This window comes from Helicoverpa zea, chromosome 29 (assembly GCF_022581195.2).
Source record: "Helicoverpa zea isolate HzStark_Cry1AcR chromosome 29, ilHelZeax1.1, whole genome shotgun sequence".
Classification (NCBI taxonomy): Eukaryota; Metazoa; Arthropoda; class Insecta; order Lepidoptera; family Noctuidae; genus Helicoverpa; species Helicoverpa zea.
Genome location: NC_061480.1, coordinates 1835969 through 1851951, shown reverse-complemented (window position 1 = coordinate 1851951; position 15983 = coordinate 1835969). Strand labels below are relative to the sequence as shown.

At 42.4% G+C, this 15983-nt stretch overlaps 1 protein-coding gene across 4 annotated transcripts in view; it reads right to left on the bottom strand.

Moving 5' to 3' along the window:
• LOC124644250 (titin-like) overlaps nt 1-14754 on the bottom strand; it is a 31252-nt gene extending 16498 nt beyond the window's left edge. The window contains exons 1-5 of one of the 4 annotated variants that reach the window (XM_047183503.1): nt 14380-14608; nt 11368-11495; nt 10663-10930; nt 2392-2521; nt 1993-2096 (exon numbers count right to left, since the gene is read on the bottom strand). In XM_047183503.1, the coding sequence (XP_047039459.1) occupies nt 1993-2096; nt 2392-2521; nt 10663-10930; nt 11368-11420 (555 nt within the window). In that variant the 5' untranslated portion in view covers nt 11421-11495; nt 14380-14608. Of the gene's footprint in view, nt 1-1992; nt 2097-2391; nt 2522-10662; nt 10931-11367; nt 11496-11587; nt 11707-14379 lie in introns of those variants that run through there. The other 3 variants (XM_047183502.1, XM_047183504.1, XM_047183505.1) reach the window with 3 other exon arrangements.
• Between the last annotated feature and the right edge of the window lie 1229 nt (nt 14755-15983).

Sequence of the window (15983 nt, the reverse complement as noted above, 5' to 3'; positions counted from 1 at the left end):
CTGACCTGATGACAATGGAAATAAACGGCGAGTATACTCTTTCACTACAAAGAAATGATTTCTCAAATCCGTCAAATTTGGTCGTTTAAATTCCCCATTGAAATGAGGAAAATATTTGATGTTTACACCTGATTTTCTCTAGATTCTCACGGTTCACATAGATGCGACTAATGCCATAGTAAATCAGAGCCTTTATCATTATACTGTGCTATATTTCGTTCGTATCCGCCGTGGGTATGGTTTTCATACTAAGGTGCCCAATGACCTTTGAATGATTTAAAATTTTTCATAGTTTAGTGGCAATTATATTTAAGAAGTGTTTGATATGAATGTCAACTTTAATATCTCTACGCGTTCATGTAAAAAAGGGTAGTTAGTAAGTTTATAATTATTAAAAAAATATTTTATGTCGTGTAAGCAAAAATAATATTTTAATATTTTATGTAACTTCAAATTTATCATTTTCGCAATTTTTCCTTTATCTGTACTATATAACGCTGCTTCGTGGCGAATTTCAAGATTCTGAGTTCACGGGAAGTACCTTGTAGGTTTTGATTCCCTAGCGTGTGACAGAAATTCGTCTAAGGTGTCGGTATAACTGCTGTATCTTTTGATCGCGTTAACTTAGAAGTTTGTTTTTTTCACTGCCTAAAGGGACAATAGACTTAGGTATTTGGTATAAATTTCAATTTGATACCTTTATTCGTTCGTGAGAAATAAGGTAGTAAGTTTCATTTTATTAAAATATATTTTTTTATATTATATAACTAAAAAAATGAGATTTTCGTAATTTTTCCTATATTTGCATTATATGACAATACTTCATGCCAAATTTCAAGACTCTGAGTTTACGGGAAGTACCCTGTAGGTTTTGATTCCTTTGCGAGTGTCGAGAATTTGTTGAAAATATCGACATAATCGGTTGTATCTTTTGATTGGCTTGGCTTAGAAGCTTGATATTTTCACAGCTTAAAGGGACAACAGACCTGAGCATTTCATGTGAATTTCATCTTGATACGTCCACGCGTTCTTGAGATAAAGGGTCTTGACAGACAGACAGACAGACAGACAGACAGACAGACAGACAGACAGACAGACGGACAACAAAGTGATCCTATAAGGGTTCCGTTTTTTCCTTTTGAGGTACGGAACCCTAAAAAGAAAACTGGTGGTCCAAAATCATTAAGAGAACATATTTGCATCATCAGTATTTTTTTTTATTTTTTTTATCCATCCTAAAATCAGCAAAATATGGATACTAAAGGCGCGGCTCCACCGCGGTGCACGGAGAGGCTACGCACGTGTATTAAGCTTCGCTTTGTAAGAAAATGTATGTGGTTGTGTCCACTGCAACCCACGGAGAGGCTACGCATGAATTGACGTCATTGATACACGCGTGGCTTGCTCGAATAGGCGGTTACATAGCTCAACGCTGTCAACGTGAGTCTACGTTTCCACTGGAGTACTCGAATAAGACCCACGACTATGTACAGCTCGGTTATCGCAGAGCAGTTGTTGTAAGCGGTTACGTAGCTCAACGCTGTGAGCGTGGGTCTACCCGTGCGCCGTGCCACGCTATACATAGTCGTGGGTCATATTCGTGTACTTCAGTGGAAACGTAGACCCACGTTGTCAAACAAATGAATACACGCAGCTAAAATGCGCCGCGTGTCCGTGCACAGCGTGCACTGCGGTGGAGCCGCGCCTTAACTGTTGTTACACGCTTGGAGTAGCGCTCGCGTCAGTAAACCGGTTTCGCGTTGCCGCCGTGCCTACTATGACGACTGTGACCGTACAATCGGTTACAAAATAAACATCTTTCGCTATCAATAACTTTTCTTTTTTGTACTAAAACACAACAAAATTAAAATATACGTATCTGTAAAACTTATTTAACTATAAGTTGACAAAGTTTGCGCACTGAATAAAATTAATTCCTGTATATATCTATTTAATTTTGACTATCTTACAAAGGTATCGTAAATAACTTACTTTTTCTCTCGCCTTTTGTGCTGCCCTCTCTTTTTTGACTTTCTCGACTGCTTGTCTCAATCTCAACATAGGAATTTTGGATTTTTTCTCATCTTGACTCTTTTCTGGAATAGATAATGGAAAAAGACTTTTTATTAGATGTTTCACAACATGTTCTTCACGAGGCCGTAAGACTTTTATTAATTGGTGTTCAAAATATAGCCCAAACTAAATTATCGCTACCTTTAACAGACTTTAAAACAGAAGTTCTCAGTTTGAATTGTATGTAAATATGTATGTTTGACTGAACTGATTTTGCTGAAGGTTTTAGGTGTATATATTTTTTAGTAAATTGTATATTATTATATTATATTGGAATATTATTGAAGTCGTATTTTTTTTTTAGTTTTTAACACCCACCTTCCCCGTCCATCTTCCGTATGTCTGTATTCTCACTCTCGATAGTTAAAACGTCTGTTTGTCCGTTTGTATGTATCAGTTGCCCAACCTTCTCTGATGTCTGGTATCCACCATTCTTCAGTTCATCTTCCTGAAAAATATTATTATGTTAGCCACCGTACGCACTACATCATCATCTGCAGGCTAAACTGTCGGCACATGGTTTGTTGACTTTTTTTTGAAGGTACCTAAAGGCCTATTCAGACCTAAGCGGTATTCGCTACCGTCTGCGGCAGAGAAAACCTTGTGGGTATGCGGTAATATTACTGTTCAGACCTAAGCGGTATTCGCTACCACCTGCGGCAGAGAAAACCCAGTGGGTATGCGATAATATTACTGTTCATGTAGGGGTGTGGACTGTATGATTGGTGTAGTGCCGAATAGGGCTGCTGGCGGGGATGCTGTTCAAGCAAGGCAGGGTGCAGACAATAACACTGTTCAGGGTTACTTCTTCCTTTATTCTTCGTTATTCTTCTTGTTAACTGGAGCGCTGCTGGATTCGGACTGACTATTTTAATTATGCAACCTTAGCATTCTATCTTTATAATTAAAACAATAACAATATCTGTTTTTTATTGAATACGTTAATCCTTAAACTAGGGCATACAAGTTACACTTAAAATTAGTACTTAAATACGCTTAACTGTGTTACAATTTTAGTTTTAAACTTTAAAGGAATTAAAAACAACAACAGAAAATAGCTTTTAATTAACAACAGACATACTAACTATCATAAAACCTTAAAAAACTTAAACATTGATTATCACTGCGTTTATCATTTAGTTATCACTTTTACACTTATTCATCGTCGCCGACATTCTCCCCCACGGTGCGTAGCACGCCATCCTCGGAGCGCGACGATGCGGCGGGAACCAGGACGATGATTCTACGCGTTGGCCGGCGCAGCACTCCTCCCGGGGTCCTTACGTCCATCACTCGGGTTCTGCCGTCTGGCCCGGGGTAGGTTTTAATGACTTCACCGCGGGGCCACGTATTGCGAGGTAACGTGGAGTCGACTATGAGCACGATGTCGCCTTCTCGAGGGTCGTTAGTGGCGCGACCCTCTATCCGTCGTGGCATGATGAGGGGCAGGTACTCTTTCACCCACCGCTGCCAGAAATGGTCGGCGAGCCTCTGCGCTGTTTTCCAGTTTGCATTCCCGATTAAGTCTGTGTCGTCGAATTCTCCCGGCGCCATCGCTCCGCACGATCTTCCAAGCAGGAAATGGTTGGGGGTCAGACTCTCTTCGTCGTCGGGATCCATACTGACGGGGGTGAGGGGTCTTGAGTTGACGATGTGTTCGACTTCTGTTATTAATGTGTGAAGCACTTCTCCAGGCGGGCTTCTTTCATTGAGTACTACAGCCAGGGCCGTCTTCACTGACCGCACGAGTCTCTCCCAGGCGCCCCCCATGTTTGGGCTGCCGGGGGGGATAAATTTCCACTTGATTCCTTTTTCTTGTGCGGCCGCCTCTAGCTCTTTGTTCGCGCCAACGAAGTTAGTACCGTTGTCACTAAAAATCGTACTCGGCGTTCCTCTTCTCGCGGTCATCCGTCGCAACGCCATTATCATAGAGCTGGCACTTAGAGAGGGGGCCAGCTCCAGGTGAACGGCTCGCGTGGTAAGGCATGTAAACAATGCCCCCCACCGCTTCTCAACCCTTCTGCCAACGGTGACTTGCATGGGGCCGAAGTAATCGACTGCAGTGCAAGTGAACGGGAACTGATGGTGTTGTAGTCGCTCGCTCGGTAGGTCGCCCGTCGGAGGTATCGCGGGGACACTCTTCCTTGTTCTGCACCACTGGCAGCCATGTGACACTGCCTTTACTGCGGCCCTTAAACCGAAGATCCAATACTTTTGTCGCACTTCGTTCATGACTGTAGCAGTGTTGCCGTGAAGAAACTTCTTATGATAATGTTGAATGATGAGCTGCGCGATTCTGTGTTTTCCGTCTAATATAATAGGGTTCATTTTCCTTCGCTCTTCGCCGCGAAACTTCATCGTCCTGCTTCTTAACTTAATGATATCGTCATCATCGATGTACACGTCGATTTTCTTAAGTTTACTTGCATTTTCGAGGGGTTTTTCTTTTTTCAAACTTCTTATTTCTGTTGCAAAACTATCGACTTGACTTATCCTTATCAGAATCTCTTCGGCCTTCCTTATGTGTTGTTGCTCTATAGGTGCGTGTAGGGGTTTCTTAGACTTGGTGATGGCTGGTTGATTGGGGGTTCGCTTCTTGTCCTTCTGTGCTCTTCTCTGCGGTCGCCAAGGCTCGTCTTCTTTGCGCACGGCGGTAGTGGCTGCTTTACGGGTCTTCTTTAATAAGAGGTATGCGAAGGTGACCACTCTGGCCGTGACGCGCAGTAGTCGCTCCCAGCTTGAGAACCTTTGTAAATCAATTAAGGCCTTCCCTTCTGTTGCGGCAGCCACCACTTGCTCCTTGCTTTTTTCCTCCGGTAATTTGCCCGCAGACTTAAAATCGTGTAGAGGCCACTCTTGTTCTGTTTGTCGAAGAAATGCGGGGCCTTGGAACCATCTTGATTTGTGACTGAACTCGGCTGGCGTTCCCCTTGTAGCGTCGTCCGCCGGGTTCTCTTTAGTGGGCACCCATCTCCAGTCCTCCGGCTTAGTGTTTTCTTCGATTTCTGCGAGCCGGTTAGCTACGAAGGTTTTAAATTTCCTTGGCTCCGCCTTGATCCACAGCAACACGGTGCTAGAGTCGGTCCAGTAGAATTTTTTTGATACTTGCAGGCTCATTTCTTCCTCGATACTAGCTGCTAATCTACTGCCAAGCAGGGCGGCTTGCAACTCTAATCGTGGAATCGACACTGGTTTTGTCGGCGACACTCTTGCTTTGCCTGCGACCATAGAGACGTGTACTTTCCCGCAGGGTTCAACTGTCCTCCAGTAAGCAACCGCCGCGTAAGCCTCTTCGCTTGCGTCCGTGAACGTGTGTAGCTGCCCTTCACCGCAGCGTGGCGAGATACATCTCGGTATCTGAAGTCCTGTTAATGCCAGCACCTCTTCTAAGTACCTTGACGACATTTTTCTTTGTTTTTCGTTAATCTTCTCATCCCAGTCAACCTTCGTTCTCCATATGTCTTGAATTAATTTCTTTCCTTGTATTAGCACAGGCGCCGCGAAGCCTAGCGGATCGAATGTTGACATCACGGCACTTGTGACTTCACGCTTCGTAGGCGCTCGTGTATTTTCTAATAATTCCTTCGGTGTGTTGCGCAGACCAACGTTGAACGCCAACTTATCTTCTTTCACAAGCCACCTCAGTCCCAGAGTTTTTTCTTCCTTTGTAAGCAGCAGTGATTCTCCCTTGTTCGTGTCTTCAATTTCTGATAATACCCTTATGTCGTTGCTCGCCCAGCCTTTTAAGTGAAAACTCGCTCGAGAATGTATCTCTTTAACTTCTCTTGATATCTTCTTAGCTTCTTCAATCGACGCGAAGCTCTGTAGGTAATCATCCATATAGTGATTTCTGCTTATAGCTTTCACAGCTTCTGGGTGAGTTGCCTTGAAGTCTTCCGCGTTTTTGTTCATCACATATATCGCAGTTGCGGGCGATGACGCTGCCCCGAATATAATTGACGACATTCTGTACTCGTCGGGTTTGCTTGTTCTTCGGCTTCCTCGCCACAGGAACCTTAGACTGTCTCGGTCGCCTTCCCTCACTTTGACTCGAAGAAACATGTCTTGGATGTCGGCCATGACAGCCACTGGGCCTTCTCTGAAGCGTAGCAGCACTCCGAACAGTGATTGAAGTAGATCCGGGCCTGCTAGCAAGGCGTCGTTGAGGCTTTTCCCTTCGTACTTGGCTGCCGCGTCAAACACTATTCTTGGCTTCCGCTTGACAGGGTGCACAACTGCGAAGTGGGGCAAGTAGAAAGTTCTTCCTTCAGTTGACGTCTCTGGCGCTTTCTCTGCGTATCCATTTTCAACCATGCTCTGGATTTGCTTCTCGTAATACTCTTTGACTTCCTTATCTTTGTCCAGCTTCCTTTCAATGCTGATTAGACGACGAAAGGCTTGCTTGTAGTTGTTAGGCAGGTGCTCGTCTTCTTTCTTCCATAAGAGGCCTGTTTCGAATTGCCCGCTTGCTAAACGTTTCGTCGTTTTTTCTAAAGTTTCTAAGGCTCTTCTGTCGCTGTCGTTTGATGGCAGTCGGTTCTGGATACCCAGCGATTCTAGCTGGAAATGTTGCCTTACTACTTCTTCTATGTCTTCTGATTCTGTCGTCGCTCTTCCATAATGTACGAAGTTGACTACAGTGTTCGTGCCAGTTTCACAGCCGTGCAGCACCCACCCTAAGTCAGTGAGAGAGGCCACGGGTTCAGCTGGCTTGCCCTTCTTCAATCTTCTTGTGACGATAAGTGCCCAATTGTCTTGCCCAATCAACAACCTTGGCCGCTCTGCCGTGTAGAGTAACTGCTCTTCAATTGCCTTCAGATGCGGGCAGCTCTCTACGGTGCTCTTACTGATTCCTTGTTCACACAGCCTCAAGTCATCAATTGTTCTAACTGTGATGGACTTCTTATCTCTTCTGTGGGCTCCTCTTATCTTCAGTTGAATCTTCTGAGAACCATCTTTCCTTATAACTCTTCCGCCCACTGTTTCAATAGACAGAGCTTCGCGACTTCCTTCAGCTCCAATCGTCTCTGCTATTGCCTCGTCCAGGAGCGTGACAGTTGATCCTTCATCCAGCAACGCCAGTACACGTACTTGTCCTTTAGGCCCGTAGAGATGCACCGGAACAATCTTCAAATACGCTCTCTCTTCTGACTTGGTACTGTTTACTGAAGAAACCTTCTCTTCATATGTTTGTTTCCCTTTGTTTTCGTCACTTGATTTCTGTACTGGTACAGGCGGCTCGTCCGAGTGCAGGAGAGTATGATGCCATCTTCCACACTGCTTACACACAGGCGCCTTGCAGTTGATTCTTGAGTGCTTGAATCGTAAACACTTAAAACAGATTCTTGCTTTCTTGACGATGTCCCATTTCTCATTTATATCCGCTTCTTTGAACTTCTTGCATTCGGTTGCATAGTGTTCACCCTCACAAGCTGGACACGACTTCTTATATTTGTCTTGCGACGTGTCTTGTGTCACATTCACCGGCCTTCTGAAACCCTTCTTGTATTCTGATAACGCTTCAGGCGGAGCGAAGTCCCCACACATGTCTGCTTCAATTTCCAGGAACGCTTCAACAAGTAATAGTTCTTGAAGTTCTTCATCTCTTCTGCTTCTGTGATAGGCAAACCAGCGAAACTTCATAGAAGGCGGCATCTTCTCCACTATGGCTTTCAATGTTTCAGGCGAGCTGAGGTACTGCGGTTTCTTCAACGCCTTGATTGTTTCTATAGCGTTCTTCACGCGACTTGCAAACACGCAGATATCACTTGGGTTTTCGCTCACTCTTGACATATTCTTCAGCTTCTCCAGCTCTGATAATGCTAGCGCTCCGGGTCTTCCAAATCTTGACTCCAATCCCTTAATTACTTCGCGTGGATTTTCAGCGGTGAATAGCAGGCTCTGAACAGCTTCTTTCGCTTTCCCTTGTATAGCTCTTCTTAGGCGCGCTAAGTTCTGTGCGTTGCTGAATGAGGCGGCTGTATCTTCGAATGATCTTCTGAATGCCAACCACTCTTCACAGGATCCGTTGAAGTGAGGGAGTTCGATGTACTTCGGCGCGGTGACGTCACGTGAGTTTTCAGACAGCTTGCGTATTGCTTCAGCCAGTTGGTGGATATCGCTTCTTTCTTCTTTAGAATCGGTCGGTCTCTTCTTCTTGCTGGGCCCGGCGCTGGTCTCGATGAACCAATTCTCCACTTCATGGGTTTGCTCGTACAACTCTTCACCAGCTCCATCTTCCTCGTCGGACTCGGCGACGGCGATGTCCAGCTCGGCTCGAGCTACCCTTGCGCGGGCCTCAGCTACTTCTAATTCCTGTAGTGCCACCGCCATCCTTGCTTGTGCTTCTGCCTTCTTTCTTTGAGACGAGCGGCTGGACGTCGTGTCTACATCGCGGGTCGGCTTCTTAGCTTGCGGCGCCTGCGGGTTTCCTTCAACTGACGCGCTGACACTAGGCGGCGGAATGCTTGAATCTTGTGGACGAGCCTTCACTGCGACGCTTCTCTCCGGGTTCTGGGACGTGGGGTGGCTTCCTACTTCATGTACGGGATCCGATTCTTCAACTATCCTTGATGGCGGAGGGGGGCGGCTCCCTTCCCCCGCCGATGAATCCTTTCCAACAACACCCTTTGCTTGAGGTAACGGCGTTCGTTTGTGCGGCGACGGCGTCCTCTTTGTAAGCGTCGATCTACTTGCTATCGACGAACTTGCGGTTTCACTTGGCGTATTCATGCTCCAGTCTGTTGACGTAGAACTTTCCCCGGTAGTCTTGGACTGCGTAGAACTTGATCTTGTCGAAGGCATCTTGATCTTCACCCTATCCGGCTCGCGAAGGACCAGCTGTAGGGGTGTGGACTGTATGATTGGTGTAGTGCCGAATAGGGCTGCTGGCGGGGATGCTGTTCAAGCAAGGCAGGGTGCAGACAATAACACTGTTCAGGGTTACTTCTTCCTTTATTCTTCGTTATTCTTCTTGTTAACTGGAGCGCTGCTGGATTCGGACTGACTATTTTGATTATGCAACCTTAGCATTCTATCTTTATAATTAAAACAATAACAATATCTGTTTTTTATTGAATACGTTAATCCTTAAACTAGGGCATACAAGTTACACTTAAAATTAGTACTTAAATACGCTTAACTGTGTTACAATTTTAGTTTTAAACTTTAAAGGAATTAAAAACAACAACAGAAAATAGCTTTTAATTAACAACAGACATACTAACTATCATAAAACCTTAAAAAACTTAAACATTGATTATCACTGCGTTTATCATTTAGTTATCACTTTTACACTTATTCATCGTCGCCGACAGTTCATGTTCGGGATGCATGCCGCTGTTCCCGCGCGTTATGTACTTACCCACAGCGGCAGCGAATATCGCTCAGGTCGCTCTAGCCGCGGTACTTGATACTAAATACCTGAGCGAAACCCGCGTGGTATGTACTTCTACCCACAGCGGCAGCGAATATCGCTCAGGTCGCTCTAGCCGCGGTACTTGATACTAAATACCTGAGCGAAACCCGCGCGGTATGTACCTCTACCCACAGCGGCAGCGAATATCGCTCAGGTTTGAATAGGCCTTAATCGTGAATCCAATTAAACTTTTTCGTCGGTCTGATGCTGGATACCAGATCGTTACCAAAAACGTGCGCATTACCGGCCGACTGGGGATTCTTAACGAAGTTTGTGAGGATATATGGAGTCATAGGGCCAGCTGTTTGTGTCTGAGAATACTGGTACCTATTAGCACTATTAGCTGTATACTGTGAGACTGGAAGCCGAGCTCAACATAGTTGGGAAAAGGCTCGGCAGATGATGAGGGATAAGTATTTGAAGTAAGTATATGGTTATTTTAACTATTTGGTTGTGACAATATGTTTAGGCACTCCTTCACTATTCGTACTCTACTGTATTGTATATAAGCGGATACATAATAAAGCATTAATTTTCTAGAAACGCTTATCATCTTAGTCTTTTCCCAACTATGTCGGGGTCGGCTTCCAGTCTAACTGGATGCAGCTGAGTACCAGTGCTTTACAATGAGCGACTGCCCTATCTGACCTCCTCAACCTATTTACGTTTTTAACACACGATTACATAATGTTCTAGAATCGCTCTAAATATGAATAATCCCCTGCTTTGTTGAAAAGATACAGAATGCATAACTACAGAGGCGGAATTAAAGCGACTTTGTACCTAAGATAATTTTAAATCTGTGGACTATAAACCATAGATATATATTCCTTTTCATATATATGTATATAACTCTTTCACTTATATCATCTGCTAGCCTTTTTCAAAGTTATGTTGCGGTGGGCTTTCAGTATTTTCAAGGAGTGACTGCCCATCCCTATCTGACCTCATCAACCCAGTTATGCGGGCAACCCAATACTCCTAGGTAAGACTGGTAGTCAGAATTACTGGCTTCTGACTACCCAAAGATGTTAAGATGTTGCTTTTAGTAGAAGGGTACAGAAAAATAAAAGCCATATTCACATCTAATATTTATATTCAAACTTTTGAACCCTCGTAACAACAGTTTTACCGGGCGTCACATCCTTTTTGAACAAATGCTGATAACTTACCGCTATATCTTCAGTAACGGTTATTTTTTGTAACTTCAAATCGCCCTTAGTTAGTGACGTTTCCTTCTTGGTAACCGTTATTACAGGTGACAGAGTGAATTCCGCACCAGTGATTTGTATTTCACTGGTTCCGATATCGGAACTGGAATCGATATTCTTGTCATCGCTCTCTCTGATCGTCTGCGTTCCTGGTACTTCAGATTCGACATTTTCGGGATTTTTGTATTCTTTTTGGATTTTTATTACTGGTACTTCTTCCATGTTTGGTCTGAAATGATGAAGTGGTTTTTAAAATTACCTAAGCAAATATTTTAAAGGCATTGTTTCAAAGAAAGGAATTTCAGGCATTCCTTTAATGTAATGTCATCGTTAATGCAATCAAAGTGAAGTCATTAACAAAATATTTTGCGTGAAAATTATCTCAGTATCAATAAATAGGAAGCTTGTTTATGCGCGAATCCCCCTAGTATTTTCTTATTTATAGTACGCAGGTATATCCCATCGCGCTATGAGAGTGAAGGAATAGTGAGTGCACCTGTGTCCAAGCAAATGCTTGTGCACTGTAATATGTCTTGCGCAGCTGGCTGATCTCCTTACATAAGAACAGTCGTCGTCTGTCGACTGACAATCGCCTTGGACACCATTATAGAGGTATGTGTCTTTAGTTTGTAAACAAATAATATTAATTATAAGAGCAAAACTCACGTCTTAAATCCTTCCTTGAAAAACTTCAGCAATCTACTGTGCCCCACTTCCATCGTACGATTTTATTGGTTATCGCAGTTTATGATTACAAAGTTATCATTCAATTATCTGCTATTAACAATGATTATCTAGAAATTGAAAATGTTATGTTAAATAAACATGAATATAAGGGTATGATAAGGTATAAAACATCATTTGAATGGTATTTTCAAGTACTTACTTGGTTGTCTCAAGTCAAGTGAGTTAAATGAATGCCTGTAGGTATAGCTGGTTTTTGAAGTGCCTACCTTAATAACATACGTGACATCTAATATGACTTTTAAGAGCAAGATTCCGGTGTGTGGTGAGTCGTGGTGGCCTAGTAGTCGTGGTGGCCTAGTAGGCAAAGAACCAACCTCTCGATTATGAGGGCGCGGGTCGATTCCAGGTCAGGCAAGTACCAATGCAACTTTTCTAAGTTTGTATGTACTTTCTAAGTATATCTTAGACACCAATGATTGTGTTTCGGATGGCACGTTAAACTGTAGGTCCCGGCTGTCATTGAACATCCTTGGCAGTCGTTACGGGTATTCAGAAGCCAGTAAGTCTGACACCAGTCTAACCAAGGGGTATCGGGTTGCCCGGGTAACTGGGTTGAGGGGGTCAGATAGGCAGTCGCTTCTTGTAAAGCACTGGTACTCAGCTGAATCCGGTTCGACTGGAAGCCGACCCCAACATAGTTTGGGAAAAAGGCTCGGAGGATGATGATTCCGGTGTGTGGCACTGTGACGCACACAAATTTTCTTCCGAAATTTCCGAAATTTCCAAATTTCTAATTTTGTTTTTGTATTAGATTTAAGTTAAATTTTATGATTTTTGTATAGTAGTTATTTGATTTCCAGTTTTGTTTTGTTTTGTTTTTGTATTTTGTTTTTGTATTAGATTTAAGTTAAATTTTATGATTTTTGTATAGTAGTTATTTGATTTCCAGTTTTGTTTTGTTTTGTTTTTGTATTAGATTTAAGTTAAATTTTATTATTTTTGTATGTATAGCTATTGTGGACACCACTATCGAATTGGTTTGTAAACTGTAATGATAGTGTGTAAGTTTTTAAATAAATAAAAAAAAAAAAATGTGTCTCCTGGTCTACTCACTCTAGCAAATAGTAACAATTTGTATGCGAACATTTGTAAAACGCAACATCTGTGAACGAAGACATGCAGAGGACTGTCACATTTTGTCAGAATGTTCCTAAGATTGGTTTACCATGACTGTATCACGTAGCAGAAGTATTTAGTCAGGATACGCCTGCCTGATTTTATTGAGCTTTCGGTTCACATGGAACTGGTGTTTGTAAGATGCTGCTAGCGCTATGGTTATAATCCTCCCTCCTTGCGTCGTAATTCGTCAATGCTGAGGGTCGTGACCTCCCTGTGTCATCACCTTCGAACGTATGGTATTCTTCCATGGTTCATTCATGGTTATGCCAAGAGTTTTCGATGTCGACTAGGTAACTGGGTTCAACAGGGGCCCGATTCGCCTAAGTTAATAATGTCAAAATTGAATAGAAATCGAATCGCAATATGATCGCAATGACAGTTTTAGCCATATCGGGCATTCTGCTACTAATCTAAGTCCAATCGTATTCCAACGACATTCGATTGGTTTGCTATTTTGGTGATTTTGGTTTATACGGTTGTTTGCTCTCCAATCATATTGCAATTTGCAGACAAAATGATTCATTAATTATTGAATGACAGAAAAGGATACAAACGTTTATTTCAAAGAAAAAATAGCGGAATTCAATCGTAATCGAGTCGTGATTGGATTGCAGTCGAATGTGAATCGTATGTCGCTTAAGTAAAATTAGGAGAATCGGGCCCCTGGTCAGAAAGCCCCCATCTAATATCTGACACTCAGACGCCATTGGAAGCTTAACTCTGGTTATTTGACCTATCTAGGTGGGGCTACACTGACGACAACAGATGCTGTTGTGGTGCCGCATCACACATAATGCGGTGCTTTCTATGCTGTCCGATGTGCGCCAATACCGGCACATTGAAAGACCTACTTGCCACCACTGATGATGCCGTGTGTGGCAAAATATTGGGCCACTAACATGTAAGACTGATTGTCAAGAAGATAAAGAAAATTTGAATGTCGATAACCTACCTATTGCAGTTTACTGTTGTAAATGTTTAGCTGTTTTAAGCTTCGATGGTATGGATGGTGTTATTATACAAAGATATATTTAGAGTTTTGTCTCAAATCTATGTATTTGCCATTTATCAGTTTTAGTTGACAGGAACTGCTAGGTGACGTATATTTTCGTATGCAAATCAATGATTGTCATCATTAGATAACAATTCTTGGGCCTAGTCATTCTTTTAAGTAGGCACAGTTTCTAAGCAATCGTTCAAAATAAAATATTTTTGTTTTTGGCTTACTATAGCCTTAACCAATAAATATGCTTCATAGATGTACTAAGGTACATAGGTACGTTGTCATCCAGAAAATAATATGAGTGATGATATAATATGACTGCCTTACGATGATATAAAAAAGCTGGTTTACATCATTATCTACTATGTGCGGATATCGAAGGTCCCTACAGATTTTCTCCAGTACATAAAGTTTTATTTTAGTTATCTTAAAGGAATCGAACCACAGTAACTGATGCGACCATTAAGTAGGTATCGGGCTGAAGGTAGATAAAGTCCATCAAATTGAGTAAGTAGGTATAACCCAGTAACCAGCGGGGCCCAGTAGGGCCAAGGCCTGCCAGGGCTGCAGGATTATTCGAAAGAGTTACCGCGGCCCTGGTACATAAAAGACCTACGACAGAACACGACGGTTTTTAGTCAGTAAGAGTAGGACACTCCCTCACCGCTGCTAACCCACAGTGGGAGGGGTCATTTGATGATTTTTGACGTCATTAAAAAAGGAAAAACCCAGTAAATAAAGGGTGTACCTAAATATAGGGTGAATAATTGAATATGCACATATTTAAATAATAAATGAAAAATACTTACAAGACTGAGGAGTATTATTTCAAGTCCTTTGCAACCGTGACCATGTAATTGAAACACACACACACACAAGCAAAGAAGTTTTATCTTTATAACATGCACTTTTAAAAAACAATAATCCAATAATCACTAGATAAAATACCGATCACTTTACGTAATTCGGTATGCACCAAACTAATATTAAAATAACCGAAAAAATATTCACGTTCCAAATACTAATACTCACTGTTCCGAATCTATCGCTGTCATGTCACTGCACTAGTTTGTTAAAATTAAATGGCGGAAAAAAATGAAATTTTACGTAACTTTTTTTGAAAATAAATAAGTAAACTGTATATATTTATTGCTTGGCGGATGAACACTGAGTATTTTGAAAGTTATTTGGCTTGTATCTTTGTTATCGACAATGTTAAGTTGATAAAACAAAGATAAATTGATGTTGGTACTTAGTCATCGATAGATATCTGTAAAACAAGTAATTTCAGGCGACTTCGCTTTTTACCTGCGATAATTCTTGTCGGTAAATAATTTTGACCTGAATACAGGAAAAGTGGCACTGAAAAATATCATCTGCGTAGCCTTTTTCCATCAGAAATCTCGAAAGTCTTTTCAGTCTAACCAAATGCAGCTGAGTACCAGGGGCCCGATTCTCCTAAGTTAATAATGTCAAAATCGAGTAGAAATCGAATCGCAATATGATCGCAATAGCAGTTTTAACCATATCGGTCATTCTGCTACTAATAAAAGACCAATCGTATTCGATTGACATTTGATTGGTGTGCGATTGGTCTGCTATTTTGGTGATTTTGGTCCATACGGTAGTTTGCTGTACAATCATTTTGCAATCGTAAATCATTTGCAGACAAAATGATTTATTATTGAATGACAGAAAAGGATTAAAATGTTTATTTCAAAGAAAAAATAGCGGAATGCCACATACGCTTCAATCGTAATCGAGTCGGGATCGGATCTCAGTCGAATCGAGTCGAACGTGAATCGTATGACGCTTAAGTAAAATTAGGAGAATACTGGCCTAGTGTTTTACAAGGAGCGATTGCCTATCTGTCCTCCAAAACCCGGGCAATCCAATACACCTTGGTAAGACTAACATTTCACGTGTTTCTCTAACTTTCTGGCTTCTGACTATCCGTAACGACCGCCATAGATGTTCAAATGACAGCCGGGACATACAGCTTATCGTGCCATCCGAAACACGGACATTGGTGTCCAAGATATCCTTAGAAAGTACAAGCCTAGAAAAGTTGCATTGGTACTTGCTTGATCTGGAATCGAACCCGCACTCATACTTGAGAGATTGGTTCTTGACCACTAATCCGCTAAGATTGGAATCTATAGTTAATGAAAGAAAATATGAGTTTGACGAAATTCTTTCAAAGGGTGTGGTTAGCAAAGTAGGAAATGGCTGATGTCGCAAATCGAATTACCCCGCGCATTTCCGGACGCCGCCAAACTCGCGTTCCCGCTCGTTTCCTAGAATAGACGGAAGGGGTGGGACGTTCGTAGCTTACGCGAATGCGCGCCGACGCGCCACGAACGCGCAGCGACGGGCGCGCCGACATCTTGTTTTTTTTAGTCAGTAGACGCAG